Here is a 19,432-nt window from a genome sequence, read left to right as displayed (position 1 = left end):
TAAGATTAAAACAGTCCAATAAAATAGGAAGTCCTTTGTCATCACACAGTCATTTTGGTCAATGTGTATGTTGAAGTCCACTAGAATGAGGATTCTCTTAAATTTATAACAAAACATTGACAACAAGTCAGCAAACTCAGACACAAAAGCTTCATTTACCTTTGGTGGTCGATACACAGTAGCGATGGTGATTGCCTTTGGAGCAGAAATATTCAGAACAAGGCATTCAAATGATGAAAACTGTGGTACACACACAGCACTGATGTTAGATTGCAGATTATGAACCACGATAATTCCCCCACCTCGACCAGTAAATCGCGAGAGATCAAACAGTCCATACCCCTCTGGAGTGATCTGGTTGAAGAGGAGATCGTCATTTTGTTTATGCCATGTTTCAGTTAAAAACAATAAGTCCAGTTTTCGCTCTGCGATTATATCCGATAAAAGCAGGGCTTTATTGTTTACTGAGCGTGCTTTTTAACAACGCCACATTTACGGGGCTCTGGTACACCGTAGAAGGCAACTCCGACCGAACGAGCGAAGATAAATTGCTCATGACTGCACCAGTATGAGACGCTCTTTTAGCCTGTCGCCGACAGCGTTACGACAGCGTTCATAAGCATAATTTTGTAGATGGTAGTTATGTTTTAAGTTCAGATACTGGTGTACGGTGTACCTTAAAGCCATGCTTCGTGAGTCCAGGACTGCAACAGTCCCAAAGCAGCGATAGTTCAAAGTAAGGCCACAGGGTAAACTCCTCCGATAAAGCTCCAGAGTCCTCCAGAGAACGCAAGCAGATAAAAACAATAATCCAACGAATGTGAAATGGATCCGCGACGTTGCAAAAAGTGAAGAAACTAAAAACAGCAGGTTGAAAACCCCACATCAGCATAAATCAAACAAACAGTGAAAGGAGCAGCCAAAGGCTGCCAGCGTACCCTCACAGAGTATACATTTTATAAGTTTTGATTTTATAATCTCTGTGGATTAATTTACTAATACAACCTACATACTAAAGTGAATCAATGTTTGCGGGAATTTCCCGCATTATAAGTGGGAGACCTGTGGGAATGATTAAAATTATGCGCAATACCCGCAATCCTGCGCCGAAATTCGAGCCCTGAATTGGCTGCATTCAAAAGCACGACTGTATCGATACGCACATCGTCAGGAGTTCATAACGTTGTATCGATATTCTGAGCACAGCCCTATTTGAGATAGCGGGTTAAGCGCACTCTGATCGGTAAACGGGCAGAGATTTCAGACCTCCGTTTATTAAGGAGATCTCCAAGATTTCTCTTCTTGGTAGGGGGTGGTGCACAGACCTCTCCCGAATCATCTCCAGCAGAAGCAGCCTCCAAAGCACCACTAACTCTGCCTCCGTTTCCCTCGTCAGCTGATACAATTTCCCCCAGAGTCTTTTTTATTAAAAATATTTTAATAACACAGTTTTGGCGGTTATAGAGTTCTAATGACGGTGTTCAACTATAACCGTCGGTCTCACGGTTATATAATAACCGTCACACCCCTACCTACTAGGGGTGGGACTATTACCGGTTTCACTATAAACCATGATAAAATGTACTGACGGTTAGTAATATCGTTTAAAATTCAATTATCATTAAAACCGTGTTTGATTATCGCGATTTTAATAACTCACTATAAATCCTGTCCAGCCAGCAACAGTCTGACGCAGGCACGCAATGTTGGTTTTTTGTTTTTTGTTTTTTTCGAGAAGGAATGGCGGAAGGCAGTGACCGTGTTCGGGAGATTTTTCAGCCTTTTAAGAGGACCAAATCTGAGGTGTGGTCATATTTTGGCATTTACAAAAATCCTGAGGGAAACTTAATCGAGGATGGTCACCCTGTCTGCAGAACATGCACAAAAAAAGTCGCTGCGATAGGGGTAAACACTTCAAATCTGCCGATTTGTCTTGTGTGACCATCACCCACTGTTGTATAGCGAACGCAAGGCAAGTTAACTTTGATCTCAATACTAAGACTACGTCTGGGAAATAATTGGGTACAAAATGTTGTTTTGAGTTGAAATATTTTATCTCACTCACTTGAAATAACGTTAAACTTGAAGCTTCCGCGAAGAAAAATTCACAGCAAGTGGCTTTGAACCAAAACAAACAAGTTCAAACAAGACTATTAAGAGTGACATTTAAGAGATAATAATGTACATTCATTGTACACTTATAGCACCGATTTTTTTTTACCACATACGGGGACATTTTAATATCTCTATTCTTACCTGTTAAATCCATTTTGTACAGCGTACAAAACTCGTCCAGACAAGATGATCACAACAATTATCAAATTCTGTAAACAATAAATCAACTCTGATTTAATTTTCAATACAATCAAAAACGGAGACGCAAGATGACAAGTTGTATTTGAATGAAATGAGAGCGCGCATCCGTTGTGATACCTGGATGTGCGCGCTTTGTTATAATATGCTGCTATTGATGACGGTCATTATAAGGAAAGGAATGCCACAGAATAGAATCTTACTTTAAAAAGTGCATAGAGCTGCTCGTTTTATTTTTTGTTTGTTGATTCTCAAATATAAAACTTGTTGAAATGTTTTCAGTGTGAGCATCAGTTCTTTTTTAACACTTTCATCTTGTTTTAACAAAACCGTGATAATGTTGATAATCACGATAATTTCGGTCACTATAATCGTGATATGAAATTTTCATACCGTCCCATCCCTACTACCTACAGTGATCTCAGACTGTGTTGATGTGGTTTCTCCACTGCATGGATCTTCATGTGCAGTTTCAGTTGAGTTTTAAAACAGAAACTCGTTCCACACTGATCACACGTGTGCGGCTTCTCTCTGCTGTGGATCCTCTCAATGTGTTTTCAGATTTCCAGACAGACTGAATCTCTTTTCACAATGTGAATTCTTGTAAGGTTTTTCTCCAGTGTGGATCCTTTCATGTCTTTTCAGAGATGATGAGTCACTAAATTTCTTTTCACAATGTAAACACTTGTAAGGTTTTTCTCCAGTGTGGATCCCCTCATGTGTTTACAGATTTAGTGAACGACTAAATCTCTTGTCACAGTGTGAACACTTGTAAGGTTTTTCCTCCAGTGTGAATCCTCTGATGTTTTTTCAGAGATGATGACAGAATGAATCTCTTTTCACAATGTGAACACTTGTAAGGTTTTTCTCCAGTGTGGATCCTCTCATGTGTTTTCAGACTTGCCGAACAACTGAATCTCTTTTCACAATGTGAACACTTGTAAGGTTTTTCTCCAGTGTGGATCCTTTCATGTCTTTTCAGAGATGATGACAGACTGAATCTCTTTTCACAATGTGAACACTTGTAAGGTTTTTCTCCAGTGTGAATCCTCGTATGTCTTTTCAGACTTGCTGAACGACTGAATCTCTTGTCACAGTGTGAACACTTGTAAGGTTTTTCTCCAGTGTGGATCCTTTCATGTCTTTTCAGAGATGATGACAGACTGAATCTCTTTTCACAATGTGAACACTTGTAAGGTTTTTCTCCAGTGTGGATCCTCTCATGTGTTTTCAGATTTACTAAACGACTAAATCTCTTGTCACAGTGTGAACACTTGTAAGGTTTTTCTCCAGTGTGGATCCTCTCATGTGTTTTCAGATTTGCTGGTCGACTGAATCTCTTGTCACAGTGTGAACACTTGTAAGGTTTTTCTCCAGTGTGAATTCTCTGGTGCCGTTTTAAAACGCTCTCTGAAATAAAAGTCTTCTCACACTCAAAGCACATGTACTCTCTCACACCAGTATGTATTTTCTGATGTCTTTGTAAATATAGCTGCAATGAAAAACTCTTTCCACACACAGAACATGAATGTGACTTCTCCTTTGTATGTACTCTCAGGTGTGTCTTCAGGTCTGATGCACTACGAAATGTTTTTCCACATTGATCACATGTGAACGGCTTCTCTCCGGTGTGGATCACCATGTGTTTCTTAAGGTTTGCTAATTGACTGAAACTCTTCCCACATTGATTGCATACATGTGGCTTCTCTCCTGTATGAACTCTCATGTGAATCTCTAGGATTGATTTGGTTGTAAAACTCTTTCCACACTGATCACATGTGAACGGCTTCTCTCCAGTATGAACTCTCATGTGAATCTCTTGGATTGATTTGGTTGTAAAACTCTTTCCACACTGATCACATGTGAACAGCTTCTCTCCAGTATGAACTCTCGTGTGAATCTCTAGACTTCGTTTGGTTGTTAAACTCTTTCCACACTGATCACATGTGAATGGCTTCTCTCCATTATGAACTCTCATGTGAATCTCTAGACTTCGTTTGGTTGTTAAACTCTTTCCACACTGATCACATGTGAACGGCTTCTCTCCCGTGTGAACTCTCATGTGAATCTCTAGACTTCGTTTGGTTGTTAAACTCTTTCCACACTGAGTGCAGATGAAAGATTTCCTGGCTCTTCTTTTCTTTAAAAATGTTTTAGTCTTTGTGCGACTCAAAGGTTTTTCTTTGTCATGATGTTCCTCCACTTCACTCAGTTCTTCACTCTCTTCACTCTCTTCCATCAGGTCTGATATGAAAGAAAAACGTTCATTTTCAACCTTCGTTTTCACTCAAAATAATTTAAAGAGAGAAATATGGAGTGAATGGAGATAAAAATTAGCCCAGATGTAATATACAACTGCTATAAAATGTAACAATAGTTTTTATGCCTTTATAAATTAATTATATATCCCATTAAACTTTTTATGAATGAGGTACACTGATCTTTCAATTATTATTTTTAAAACATTTTAGACAGTCATTGTGTCCACATAATGTTCGGTAATATTTGAGTGCATTGAACTCAATTTTATGTAGTACTCTTGTCACAGTGTGAACACTTGTAAGGTAGACACACATCCTATGTTTCTGTAGCAAGAACTATTAAATATATTTTATCAATAACACAAATATCTAACATGATATTAAAGGGGCATTCGGCAACTCTAGCTATTTCTTCGCCGATTTTCACTTTTGTTGTCGCAGGTTTTCTCAGTGAGCTCCCCCTACAGTGTGAGGCGTATATTTCACAACAATGTCGTAAAAAAACTCACTTGCGGCATTCTCCTCCCGCTTTCTACCACTGCTCATGTGTATTTGTTATTATCGGAGCTGGCCAACTTTATCGTGTGGAGCTGTGTCTACCGAGGTGGGTAATACATCATACACATTGAGGGAGACGTGTGAGTTTATGTCCAATTGCCGTATAGCAGTTTTTGTTTCTCGCTCGTTCTCGCTTCTCACGAGACTTCCTATTTACAACTTACCGGGACGTTAATCCTCATGTTTCAAGGTTGGTTTTCCGCCTAGGAACGTTGGGGGGAGCGGGGAAAGTCACCATTCTCACCAGAACAGGTTATTAAACCATCCAAATGATTTCTAAACGGTTTTATTAAGTTGAAATAGTTGCCGAATGCCCCTTTAACATTAAGACACACAATACTGCCATATTTGTACATCAACTTTTAGATTTGTATTTATGTTATTAAAAACGTTTTAATTATTAAGTGCTGGTCAGACTAAACTTTTCCTTCCATTTACTTCATACTCATGTGAATCTGGGTCACCGGAAACACAAGCTCAAATTAATTTTGCTTTGAGAAAGAACACACATTTTGCAGTAAAGTGGAGTATATTGTAAATTATTACTTTTGGAATGATTATTATTTGTTATATACATTTCAAAAAAAAAAAATAAGTCACATAATGTGAGATCATATCACAACCGTTGCAGTGTCTGTAGAAATTCCACATGCTCAAAGTGTAGACTGACCGCAGCTTTAACTAGTTTTAAATTAATAATTTTATTAGCAATATAGCATTTCTTAAAGTTGTGACTCTAAGGAAGTGACATCATCGGGGCTCTTTCTACAGCCTGATGGCAGGACAAAAAAATAATCTCAACCATTAAATCAGTTTTTACACAAACTGTTGGTCACATGCATAAACCCTGTTACCAAAGTTACTGTAAGAAGAATAATCTCTATAAACCTAATTAACTTCTTTAACCCTCTGGGGACGGATTTGGCGGTACCGCCCAAAATGACATACTTTTACAAATGTGTAATTATCTTAAAAACTATTAATGAGAGGTGCGGTCTTTTTTGCCGTCTTCCTAAGATTCCGCTGAAAACAGTAATAACAAACTTACCCGGCTTGTATACACACTTCCTTGTTGCGCAATACCACTTCGTCAAAGGCCAATAAAATCGATGTTGTTTGGCTGATTCACGAGCAACAACCATTGGAAAAATTGCCTATGGAGGAATATTTTTCTTACCCAATCAGACGAAGGTTACCATGACGTATTCTAGCAAATCAGAGGACTCTGTAGCCTTGCAAGGGGTGGTACTATATACTATTACGCAAACAGCGTTGAGTAGCAGAGACGACGGAAAGCTAACGGACGCGTCGAGTATAAACAAGGCTTTACGGAGCGAGAGCGCACAGAGATATGAGAGAGAGACAGAACAATTATAATATATATATATATATATATATATATATATATACATACAATTATAGCATTATTTATTGTTTTAGCACTTTTATGATGGCAAGCAGTAAACGATTTACGGTGGAACAAGCTCTGGAACAATTACTGGAGAGTGACGAGGAGAAAGCATTGCTTAGAAAATTCTAAGCATTCCTAAGAAAAACGCCTGGGACTATTTGTAAATAAAGTTACATTTTTCATTGTTCTTTACACATTTTATTTAACAATTAAACATGTCTGTCAAGCAAAGGCTTTGACAAATATATTTTTTGTTCAAAAACTGTTCACTATTGTTGTGTGATGTGTGATTTACAGAAAAATAAATGTCAAATTTCAAATTTCCGTTTTTGAAATTCTCTAGTTTATGGTACATTTTCACTCATACTTCCTTCATAAACATATTACATGTGTGCTTATGTTAGCTTAGGGTCTTCTGAATCCATAGATACCAAACACATAGTGTTCCATCTCCATTACACATAGTTTATAAGCCCAAATGTAAAAATAGAGAAAACGGACCAAAAAGAGCTTAGTCCCCAGAGGGTTAATAAAAAGAAACAATTTTTTCCAGACTACAAGTCGCACATTTTTTCATAGTTTGGCTGGTCCTGCGACATATAAGGTGTAATTTGAATATCAAAATGTATTCAGGCTGAGATGAACCAAGAGAAAACTTCACCATCTACAGCCGCGAGAGGGCGCTCTAGTTGGCGGAGTAGTTCAGAAGCGACAAAGAGGATGAATAATTCAATGGATTCAGTGATGTGAAATGAGATCGCGGGAGCTTGATGAACTTGCTTACTCGCTGGCTTATGTTAATTTAGCCTATTCAGCCTCCCAGCCCAGGTATATGTTCTTTATGCTATTGTGCAGCTGAATAACTGTCAGTGTTTCCGCTACATTCATTCTGTGGTGGCGGGCCGCCCCACCAAAAATCCTCCCGCCACGGCTGCAGCTTCTCAGTGACGTATGATATTGTGCGCACTATTCTGTGTTATAGTTAAGCCCCACTAAATTCATAAAACATTGTAAAGCACCATAAGGGTTTTTGTGCACTATATTGCAAGGTTTCTGGAGCCATTCAATAGCTTAATGTGAGGTTCTAATGAATGTTATATTTACATTTAGTCATTTAGCAGATGCTTTTATCCAAAGCGACTTACAACTGAGGACTAAAGCAAGCGAGTCATCGTGAAGAGGCAAGAACAATGCAAGAAGTGCTCAAAATAAAAAGTTCAGGCATTGCTCAGAGTAGCAAAAACCAGACAAGGGAAGATTTAAAGGAGAAGGAAAGTTTTTTTTTTAAATTATTATATATTTTTTTTAATGTTAAGTACTCACGGAAGAGATGAGTTTTCAGTTGTATTTTGTCGTTAAAGTTGTTTGCTTTTTATAGTCGTTAAGTTGAAGTTAATGGAAACTTATCTCTCCTCAGTCATTCTCCATTCAGCATTTGAACAACGCGTTGCGAACATTATCTGCCGAAAATGGCATTTTTGGTCGAAAGAGAAAAAAAGGCCGAAAATATGCAATGAAAAGACCAGGTTTCATTCTCGCGCAGCCTGTTTAGTAACTTCACGCGTCTTTTCCGCTCCATGTGTGCGCCGTGCTCTCCGTTCCGTGTGTGTGTGTGTGTGTGTTGGCGCGATGCACTCTCTGCTCAATGTTCCGCTCCGTGTTTGCTCTGCATGTTCTGCTCTGTGGTTCACGGCCCAAACGCTTTGTACCGATCACGCACAGGAAAAGTCCACTCAAATAACGTGACATTTCTCAGTAATAGACTTCTGTTTGCAATAGCCCTACTGAGCTGGTATAGCCATGCTGGGCAACAATGGTAAAATTACCTGCTCTGATCACATGCTCTTGTAATAATAGCTTTGTAGGACTATAGGCCTACTTTATTTTGATTATTAGTCAAAAAACAAATCTGAGTATGTTGCATAGAACTGAATGAAGATGATATGATATAATGATGTTATTTGCTATTTTATGTCCAATTTTTGTGGACATTTTGCTTTTTTTTATTCTTGTCTTTTTTATCTGTGTTGTTTAATGTATTTATGTGATTCTACATTTAAATATCGATGAAGTTTTGGGGAAATGCAATTAATTGGGATTAATCACAGCAAATTGTGCGATTTAATTAGTTAATATTGTTTTGATCGATTCCCATCCCTAATATATATTTATTTACTTGTTTTTCATCAAAGTATTTTGTAACAATACAAAGAGAAAGGTGGGACATTTTACCATTTATTTGTGCTTTTCACTTAATATTTTTTCACTAAATGTTCAGATTTTATAAAATTATTGTGCATTCAAGATTTTTCTAAAATAACGTTTTCTGCTCTATTATCCACTAAACTAATTTATAATAGTATTTTGCCATAGATAATGAATATAGCCTTCTCTTACTGTGGACCTTTATATCTTTGCAAATAAATATCTTGCCACCACAGGTGGAAAAAAAATCCTACAGGAAACACTGACTGTTAATGTGTTAACATACCGGACACCTGTTGTGAGCTATTGTGTAGTTGAATAACTTGCCTTTCCAGATTAAATGTCTGTTCTTGGTCTTGGATTTTGTGAAATAAATACCACTTAATACGCTTTTCCATTACCAGTACCAGCTCAACTCGACTCGCTTTTCGCTCCGTTTTCCATTGCAGATAGTATCTCCACAATAGTACCGCAGAAAACTGCCGTGACGTAATCTTCTACGCGACACACACCCGCGACCCACACACACACACACACACACACACACACACACACACACACACACACACAGGAAAACGGAGAAAATCGAGTGCATGCTGTTTTTGATCCTCGGGATGTGGCTGTTTCTCACAGCAAGAAGACAAACGCTGTTTCAGGAGAGGCTGAGGGCAGCAAAAGGAAAGGATACTCTGTCTGGCGCTCGCATTGATGACGCTTTGAATAATGACGAATAGTGACCAATCAGGAGTATGCAGTGTTTTTACGTCACATTTTAGTATCGCCTCAGCTCGCTCAGAACCTCGCCGGAGGTGATACGAAAAAAAGTACCCGAAAGCAGGTACAGGTACAACTTTTACACAGTGGAAAACCAAAGGCGAGTCAAGTCAAAGCGAGTCAAGCTGTTACAGTGTAGTAGAAAAAGGGCCGTATAGTCCAGTGCGACTTATATATGTTTTTTTTTCTTCTTCATGACGCATTTTTTGACTGATGTGACTTATACTCCGGAAAATACTGTATCTTTAAATCAGATTTATCTTAAGTTATGTTTGCAGCCTTATCAGCCATTCTCGAAAGTTATTTTTATTCAGACATTTTGGCGTCTACGTTTTATTCTTAAAAAATAATGTTGTAAACTTTAAAATGTAAAATTCTGGCAAATTGTGAATCATATAAAAAAATAAAAGTAAAATAAAAACATTTAAAATATTTTAATTTATTTTAACCTGATGTTGATAATCAATATGAAACCTCTCTTTACTGACCGTTTGTTAAAAAAATTAACAGAAACTTTATAGCAATTTTATAGTTTAACTGTTAATCTAAATGTGATGAAGTGCTTGAATGTTTCTAACATGAATGTTCTCCAGCATCATGAATGAATGAAGAATAAACACCAACCTCTTTGTTCTTCAGGATCTTCAGTGTGTTTCATTCTGCAGGTTCTGGATCACTCGTGTTCTCACTGTCCTCTTTAATACACTCAGTCTTTGCAGATTTCAGCTCTTCCTGATGCTCGTCTTCTCTTGTAGCTGATGGGAATTTACAGCATTTATTGATAAAGTGATGTGGGAGGAGCCTCACTGATGATGAATTACAGTGTGGCAGGAGCTTATCTAACAAAATCAAAAATAAATCAGTTACAGTTTGTTTTTTAAGCTCATGGACAACATGATATAAATAGTGTATACTCTTCCCAATATAAATAATGGTAAACTCAGTCTGCTGACAGCAATGAAATGAGCTTTAAGTGTCAATTTACAGGAGATCTGAAGACATCAGCATAATAAATGAGGTGAAAACAGGAACTATTGTCATGAAATAAAGAGTGTTTTCAGCAGATCTGTTAATATTGATGATCCTCAGACTATCAACACTCATTCAACAAGACATTCAGGATCATCAGCAGATCATCTCACTTTATTCTGAGTGTTTGCTGTTAGAAACACATTATTTGAGTCAGGATATATGTTAAAAGCCTATAAAACTGCTCTATTGGAAGACAATACTGTTATTTCTCACAATTTTTCAAGTATCTTCTTCCTTCTAATTGATGAACTAATATTCATTGCAAGACATGCATTGCATTGCAGTTACGTTTGTTAGCGGAGTGTAATGTTTAATAGAAGTCACACAAAATGTTTCATTCATAACTCATTAGGTCAACAATTTTGTCTCCTTTTCCCTTGTGACCGCATGGTATGGGTACAGTTGCCCAGTAGTGCACAACACAATGTGCATAATTAACAAAATTACACCTGTAGTAATACAGTTTCTACAAATAGAAACCTAATACAATATTGTATTATGTTAAGATTAATTTCAATTAATACAAATTATACAGTAGTGTTGTCAAAAGTACCGAATTCGGTACCAAGTTTCAAATTTAAAAAATGAATAAATGTCAATCTAAAATGTAAAGTCAGTTGACCCGATGTTTACTTTCTTCACTGACAGACACAAATGAAATGCCTATATCAGTCAAAGCTCAGCTTTAGGAGTGGAAGTTATTCAATTGTTCTTGGAATTCAAAACATCTTAAAATTCACATGTAGATCAGAGAAATCAAAATGTTGCAATATGCATGCTAATAAAACTAGTTAATAGTGTTTATTCTTCATGCATTAGACCCCAAATTAAAGTGTTACCTTTTTTTTAATCATTCCCTCATCGGCGGGTGAACCACAGACACAGACTGATTCATGTTCCATACTGGTCACACAAATTACAGTTCAGGTTCACCAATTTTCTACAAAAAAAATTGCCTTTTTATTTGGGTAATTAAAATTTATTTCGAGCTACTAAAATCTGGAGTGCAGGCCTGAAGGGCAACCAGCGATTTCGAAAATTTGCAAGCCCTGGAGAGTCTTATGTTTATTTGACTAGGCTATTCCTGTTTGTATAAAGGTTAAATACAAAAAAAAAAAAAAACGTTAATGTTAATGTATTTGTACCGTTTCTAAAATATTATATAGTTTATAGGAGGAGGTTTCATAGACTTGGCAAATTCATTTTTTAGCAGATTGTAGGTACAGACATCTGTTGTGGGTGTTCTTGGCAGTTTTTCTGAGGCTTTTCTATATTGTTCATCGATATCGGACGGAATTATATCGTATCGACCGATAAAATTTGGCCATATCGTCCAGCCCTATTCTGTAGTAAAATCTGAGTTTTCTATTAAGATGAGTGAAACAGGTCAAAAAATGTTCTTTTAAATTAAATTACACCTCACACTTTAGTGGTTTATCTGATTATGTGTATATTACTCGGCTGCATTTTAAATGATAATCTTTTATATTGCTTATAATTGTACATCCATTTTGGTGTTAATTTGATTTATTATTGTTTTTCAGTTGCTATACGCTATGACTGAGCAAGGCTTGATGATCATGTCTTTCGAATTTGTTAACGTTACAGACTGACCTGTCCCTTAGGCAGCACTTACACACACACACACACACACACACACACACACACAGCTCATCTTACCTCGTTCACTGGGACGATGTGGGCGCACACACACGACATTAGCACGTTGGTTTTCGCACACACAAACATATCCACTCCATTTCCATCCCTAACAGAAATACACGCTTTGCATAACAACACACACACATCTAAGTTGTCTTTTGTTTCTTTAGATTTTCGTTTTATTACACCAATACTTGCATGTGTTCAGTGTTTGTAAGCGTCTGTTGCCAGTCTTTCATGTTGTGTTATCTCTATCGGCTGGCCAGACCCGAGCGCCTCCCAGTGGCCTGGATAAGTAGTGCTAGTATTGTTTTTGGTTTCAATCTTTTGGGGAAATGACTTCTCAGAGATTTTTTGATGCCAGAAATATTAGATTTTATAAACAAACAAAGCCGAGCATCTCCTGCAGGACAACAGTCCAGATCAGTGGCTAGCTTTACATATATACAAAAAACAAATAAATAAATACAAAAAAAAATCAATTTATTGGAAGTATCAATTAAAAACAATTCTCCCCACAAAACATAAAATAAAAATTAACATTAAAGAAAAAAAAATACAAAAACGCTAAAAAAAATGAGCATACATTCAAAGCCTTTTTTTTTTACAAGAGGTAGATAAGGATTTGATATAGATCTTAACATCTTCTCGAAAGTGAGAAAAATTGGGGGTAACTTTCATAGTTTTACATTTGTGGATAAAATATTTTGCAAGCAAAACAATTAAGTTGCAAAGAAAAAAAATTCTCATTTTGCTTCTCAAAAATGAAAAACCCAAACAAAACATCCTTGAAATAAAGCTCAAAGTCTGTAGTTTACAATGAACTGGCAAATGTCTTGCCAAAGTTTTCTGGTATGATCACAATGCCAAAAAAGTCTCTGGTTGTGAATCACAAAAAGTACATTTTGCATCTATACCCAATTGAAATGTTAACACCATGAATGTTTTGACAGGATACTATCGATGAATAAGCTTAAAAGAGATCTCTTTGACCGCATTTACCAATAGGTACTTGTTAGGGAGATGTCTTATTCTTCTCTAAGCTAACTTATTGTTGATTATCATTCATTTCAAATTCACGGTCAGTTGAATTGTACCTGTCATGATTGCATCACCCTGCTGTTTTAATACTATGATCATGGTACAAAAATGAAAATGTTACATTTGTATCTGACTAATTTTGGGTACTTGAGTGTTTCTTTGATTATTGAGCACACGTAAAATCTTTGGTCCAGTCGAAAATCTGTAAATCACCCTTGTTGTCATTGGGGTTGTTACACTTCTTATTTATTTTTTAGCCCATCATTTCATTTCATTTCAGGGATGCTTAGTGACAAACAAGATGTTGAGTTGGTTATTTATTACATCAGCTTCACTGCCCTTAGTGACAGTGAGTTACTGTTCAAATAAAATGTAGAAATGTGCTTTATCTGCTTGTGGGTTATTTGTTGAAGGAACTTACAACTTATACATTACAAACTTTTTTAAAAATTCATACGTGGAGCTGGATATCAAGGGTTAAACGGTAAATAAGCCATAAAACAGACAATAACAATGAGTTGTTGATAAAATGAGTAATGAGTTTATTCAATAATTACATGAAGCAAATACACACATTAAGTATATAATCTTATATACGTCTGATTTAGACGTTCATGGCAACATTTGAACTAGTTTTTAACCTTGTACGAAGAGGATTCATGAACGTCTATATCGGACGTGCAGAACACGTCAAAAAAAGACGTCATAAAAACTCATTCTGGCTCCTCAGTGGATGTCTTTTCAACGTACGACTTTTGTGACAAAGACGGTGAAAAGACATCTTTTGGACATCATTTTGTTCAGTGGGATACTACTCAGTTTACTTGAGCAAAATCTAAAGTATACGACAGTACAGTAGTTATTACAGTTTATTAGTTCACCATAGTTAAAACTACAGCATGCTGTAACAAAGTGCAGTAATTACTATAATATACTACAGTACTACGTTGAAAAGACATCTTTTGGACATCATTTTGTTCAGTGGGCAGTGGGAATGTTTCATCAGAATCCACTGTTTCTATTTCAAATCTTCATGCATTTGTCTTTCCTGTGTCAAATGTATTTAAAATGCCACAATAATAATAAAAACAAACCTAGAAAAAATAATCTCGACCTGAAACAATGTAAATCTGGTGAGCATAGATCCGGCCCACATCTGGCACTTGTGGAATGCGGATCTGGCCCACATGCAGCGTTGAATGACGGCCCTTGGGCGGACCGCTCCTGTTTGCCAGATCTGGGCCACAAGCAAGCCATAGCAATGCCACATGTAAGCCAGAGCAAAGAAATAAACCAGAACTGGACCTTATCGGAGCCACAAAGCCTTTGTAAATTAAATATGGAGTCATCTCAGCGTTAATAAGCCTGTTAACAGGCAGAATCAGTGAAGGAAAGAAGAGAACAGAAAAAGAGACGAGCAGAAACACAAAAACTACAACTTACTTCATTCCTCACAGGTAGCAAGACGAGGTAAAGTACAAGTTTTTATTAAACATGATGTGTTTTATAAACCTGCTGGTGGGCGTTGGCATGTTTGAATGGCTTGCCTTAGATCAATTGCGTTTGAATACCGCGCGCTCTCCGTGTGCGTGTCACATTAGCAGAATAATGAGCTGAGAGAACGATAATGAGATCGGCTGACACCTCTCTCTTTTTTTATAGATTACATAAACAGAGAATATTTATTTTAGCTTAGCTTTTTCTCGACCCCAGAGGGTTCATTTTTGATAGAATGTCATACCAGACAACTGTGCAGGTCTGGAACCTATATGATCCAATTTCTTCTGCCAGGGACTGGGCCTCAATTCTACTCATAGGGTCATTTGTCTTTTTCCTCACCTCAAGCAAAGCTTCTCTGGCTTTGACGGTGTGGTAGCGTAAAGGCTCAATGCTGTTAATTCGGCTCTCCCACCTTGTTTCGCTCCAGGCCTTGACAGTGAGGTCCACATGATCTTTTAAGATGGCCCACCTCTGGGAAGCTGCTGCAAATAAGGTGTACAATTTCTACACCACTCCGAAGAAGTTAGTAGCATCCACTGACCCCTTGGCTGAATCTGCCACCATCAGATTTAATGTGGAGGCTGCACAAGGTACATAAAGAGCTGTTATATGTACATAAGGATTCTTCTTCAACAGCCTGGCCTGTGTCCCTTAATTTCGGCCTTTCATGTTGGCACCATTGTCATAGGACTGTCCTTTTCCTGTGAATATGTTAACCTTTTCACCATTTGTGAGAGATCGAAACATATAATTATAGTGAAATCTTCATTGCCTGATTGCCTTGTTGGAAATGTTAAGTGGTGGTCAACATGTGCTGGTCCTCTGCTCACCAAATCAATGCGTACTTTGTCATTAATGACTGTTGGCCAGTCAGCTGTATCCAATGGAGGAGTAGAAAGAGAGTCAGGTGTGGTGGAAGGCATGCTGGGCTCTCCTTTTCAACAGGAGAAAGACCTATGGGGAAGATTAACACAAAAAATTCTTAATTTTAGTAAGTTGACATATGTTGGATGTTAGTTTTCCTAGCGGTGAATAATTGTTAATTTATTGTCGATGTAGGCCTAGACTTACCAGCATTGACAGCTTCTTGGGTGACACCAGAGCTGGAATAGAGGTTGATGGGCCTGCTAATGAAAAAAATAAAATAAAATAATATAATGAAATAAATTGACTGAATTGAAATTACCTGTGTTCTTAGCATCAAACCTAGAGAATCTTAAAATGCTAAACAATCTGCAAGTTAAAATGTATTTTCAACATACGCAGCTTTGGTGGATACTTCATAATGTTGCTCAATAATCAGTCCTTAAAAACAGCTACTACACGCTCATCTCATGACAGATTTCATTTATGAGCAAAAGGACAGGACACTACAACAAGTGGGGAATGTATCTATCTCTATAGGTTCAACTAAAACAGAACTTACCAGCATTGTCAGCTTCTTGGGTGACACCGGAGCTGGAGGTAGAGGTTGATGGGACTGCTAAAAAATAAATAAAAATAATGTAATTAACTGACTGAACTGAAATGACCCGTGTCCCTAGCATCAAACCTGGAGGATCTTAAAATGCAATCTGCCATCTTCTTTAAAAAAGTTACTTTAGATAAAATGTCTTTTCAACATTAGCAGCTTTGGAGGAAACTCCATCATGTTGCCCAATAATCAGTCCTTAAAAACAGCTACTACACGCTCACCTCATAAATACAATATGCAGAGTAGATAAAACACATTAATCTTAAATTAATATTAAAGTACAATAAGACAACATAGTGAATTGTGATTATAAAACAAAAAAAAATATTGGCAAGAGGAAAATTAGCTACGTTGAAGTTGCACACAAAACTATTTAAAAGAAAGGCAGTGGGAAATATTTACTTGTGTCATCTCTGGTGTCAGCCTCCTGAGATGTTTCTCCACGACCAATAAAATATTTAAGATTGGCTCCTCATGAGAAAGTGAAATTTAGTTTTTTACAATTATTGTGAGCAGAAAATAATGTTAAGAGTAAATTAAAAGAAATCCAAGGTTAAATTATATTATATGATTATTGGTTGATTAACTCTTACATACTGTTCATATTTTAAACCTTCACAGCATGGAGTGAGACATTTTTCACCTTTCATGATTACATACAGTAATACATTCTTTACTAAAGATTTACCACAAATCCATTTTGCTTTTAGATATCTTGTATCGATCATCATTCAATAATGTTTCAGAGAGGACAGAGAGTGTTTTAGCTTAACAATATATAAAATATTTCATATAGTGTATAGATTAAAGGACAATTTCGGTATTTAACACTTTGAGTCTGTTTTCTAGTTTGTTTTGGATGAAGTAGAGTGGTGGACACAGAAATGTTGACGATGGGTCCTGTCTCGACTTTTTAACTATTTTAGAATCGCCTTTGACCGCTTCAGAGTGGCTGTCTATGGGCATGCACAAACATGTCCTTAAAACAACCCTTAACGTTCGTTTTCAAAACTGTGCAACTCACCGAGTGGTTAACTTAGTGGTGTTCGTTGATGTTCCAAAACAAGTAGCGTAGCGAAATACAGTTTCTGACGCGTTTTATTTGGCATTTTGTACAATCGCAGTGATTTCTGTTGGAGGACTCATTGCTCGTTGATATTACTGCGCTAACGGAAAAGGGGACTGTTTACATTTGGTCGTAGTCTTTTCGCTTGGTTCTCCGTCTCTCAGAAGGCTAGACACCGTAGGTGTTTCTCAATGTCAAAACTGTTAAAAAGAAAATACATTCATAGGAGCTGGGTCTGTCTCTACGCGGTCTGTGGCCCAGAGCTGGGCCTGACGGCTGGACCATACTGCAAGCAAGCAATGTTGATTCAGCATAATTGACGGACAGCTAGTTAACGTTAGCTGCACCAAGTTCCAACTACCGACTTTTTTCATTAGTTACTCTATTAATGACTAAACATCAACTTGTAAATTAAATAAGTAAAGATAAAGTAATAATAACTAACAGTTATATTAAGGACGTGTCCATTAATATTAGGCCTGAGTCGCCTGGCGAACGTTACCACGGCTTAACTTCAATTACATTATTAAAAATGAACTTACCTTGCACTTGTCTCTTCTCATCGTCATCCTTCTTTTTCCTTTTTTCTGCACCCGATGGATAGACTTGTTTCATTTTTGCGGTACAATATCCAAGTCCAGAGAAGACAACGATTTGACACGGTGGGATGATTGGTTGACTTAAACCGCGGCGACGCCGGCGAGTACCATCTGTAGTTAGGGGGCCCCCTATTGGTGCTTCTTAGTTTGTTTATAGGGAGAGCCGGCTCTGGACCGTCTTAAATGTTGTTAGTATGGGGGAGAGCTGGGAAAACAAGACCCAGCTTAATGAATGGCAATGGATGTTAAATATGTTCTGTTGTGTGATGAATATTTTTATATATAATGATGCTGAAGATTAGGCTATATGATTATTATGTATAGTATACAAATATAAAGTAATTCATGTTAATACTCCCCTCCGGATGCACATGGTAGACTCCATGTGGGGGTGTGAGTAGTGTGGTACTTTGTTGTAGTGATGGTTGAACAAAGATTTGTGAAGCTCTGAAACTTTCCGATCAGTTGTACCTTTAAAGGTGCAGTATGTTATTTGCATTTGCTGAACATCAACCCAAACAAACACACCCCTCTCTTTATTGCTCTGCCTCCAAAGCTCACCCTCTAATCCTAACCATCCTGCTCCGAGTCGTTCTCAAACCGTGATCGCTGGCATGCTAGTCGGGTGCACTAACAAGGACACTAAACAAACAGTAAACACTGCATTCTCAAGCAGTCAACTCTCACTAGCTGGCCTCCGTTACACACGCAATGCAAGAGTGTATGTCTATGTAACAAAGTTCGTAATTCAGGGAAGAAGGAGGCGGGAACCGGCAGACGTTCAAAGACTTTAATAATAAAATAAAACAAATACAAAAACCAAATGTCTGCCAGAAGCCCCTCACGGACGACTGCTGGCTACACAAAACAAAAACTAAAAGTCTCCCAGAAGCCCCTCACGGACGACTGCTGGCTACACAAAACAGAAATCAAACACAACATAAACACAGGCCTGTCCTCTCTCGATCTTCACAGTCGTCGTTCCTCCTTTATGCTTCCGCTCCTCCGTGAGAGATGCGAGACCGGTGCGTCTCACAGGTGTAGTTCGCTAACACTCACGCCACCGGCCTCGCGCCCTTCTCTCACGTCCGTCCGTCTCGTCCTGCTCGCCACTCGCAGGCCGGGGGGTGCTCACAAGACTGCAATCTAACAACTTACTTTACCCAGTACTCTAGTAAGTTTTCTACAGCTATACTGAAGAATACTACTCAGTTTACTTGAGCAAAATCTAAAGTATACTACAGTACAGTAGTTATTACAGTTTATTAGTTCACCATAGTTAAAACTACAGCATGCTGTAACAAAGTGCAGTAATTACTATAATATACTACAGTATAATAACATTTACTACAGTTTACTACAGTTGAATTATTTCACGTGTACACTCTTCAGTTATTCTTATTTCTTATGAAGCATGTATTTCAGAAACTAAAGCAAAAGTATTGTGTTTTCTCATTTCCTATTACAACTAACTCTACCAAAAGGGAAATGACACAAGTAAAAGTCGTGCTTTTTGGTTTTATGAGTTTAACTCGA

At 37.5% G+C, this 19,432-nt stretch overlaps 3 protein-coding genes across 3 annotated transcripts in view; 1 reads left to right on the top strand and 2 right to left on the bottom strand.

Moving 5' to 3' along the window:
- LOC143746100 (uncharacterized) overlaps positions 1 to 12,460 on the bottom strand; it is a 114,787-nt gene extending 102,327 nt beyond the window's left edge. The window contains exons 1-2 of the mRNA XM_077237859.1: positions 12,235 to 12,460; positions 10,147 to 10,361 (exon numbers count right to left, since the gene is read on the bottom strand). The gene's annotated coding sequence lies outside the window, so the exon portion shown is untranslated. The remainder of the gene's footprint in view (positions 1 to 10,146; positions 10,362 to 12,234) is intronic.
- The window catches only part of LOC143746073 (uncharacterized), a 326,821-nt gene that overhangs the window by 126,005 nt on the left and 181,384 nt on the right, over positions 1 to 19,432 (top strand). The gene's annotated exons all lie outside the window — the stretch shown is intronic.
- On the bottom strand, positions 1,223 to 12,486 carry LOC143746083 (uncharacterized). Its single transcript, XM_077237804.1, has 4 exons — positions 12,235 to 12,486; positions 10,147 to 10,277; positions 2,724 to 4,557; positions 1,223 to 1,532 (listed from the first exon to the last, which is right to left on the bottom strand). The coding sequence occupies exons 2-3, from the start codon at positions 10,178 to 10,180 to the stop codon at positions 3,068 to 3,070; spliced, it is 1,524 nt and encodes a 507-aa protein (XP_077093919.1). The 5' UTR covers positions 10,181 to 10,277; positions 12,235 to 12,486; the 3' UTR covers positions 1,223 to 1,532; positions 2,724 to 3,067.

The sequence above is a fragment of the Siphateles boraxobius genome, unplaced genomic scaffold (assembly GCF_051911475.1).
Source record: "Siphateles boraxobius isolate OS27281-9 unplaced genomic scaffold, OSU_SipBor_1 21, whole genome shotgun sequence".
Classification (NCBI taxonomy): Eukaryota; Metazoa; Chordata; class Actinopteri; order Cypriniformes; family Leuciscidae; genus Siphateles; species Siphateles boraxobius.
This window is presented reverse-complemented; position numbering and strand designations above follow the sequence as displayed.

Bases quoted from the DNA above. Each gene is read 5' to 3' on its own strand.
- LOC143746083 (XM_077237804.1), bottom strand. From the start codon at position 10,180: ATGAAACACACTGAAGATCCTGAAGAACAAAGAG. The intron at 4,558-10,146 runs GTTGGTGTTTAT...CTTTCATATCAG, and splicing joins AGATCCTGAAGAACAAAGAG to ACCTGATGGAAGAGAGTGAA.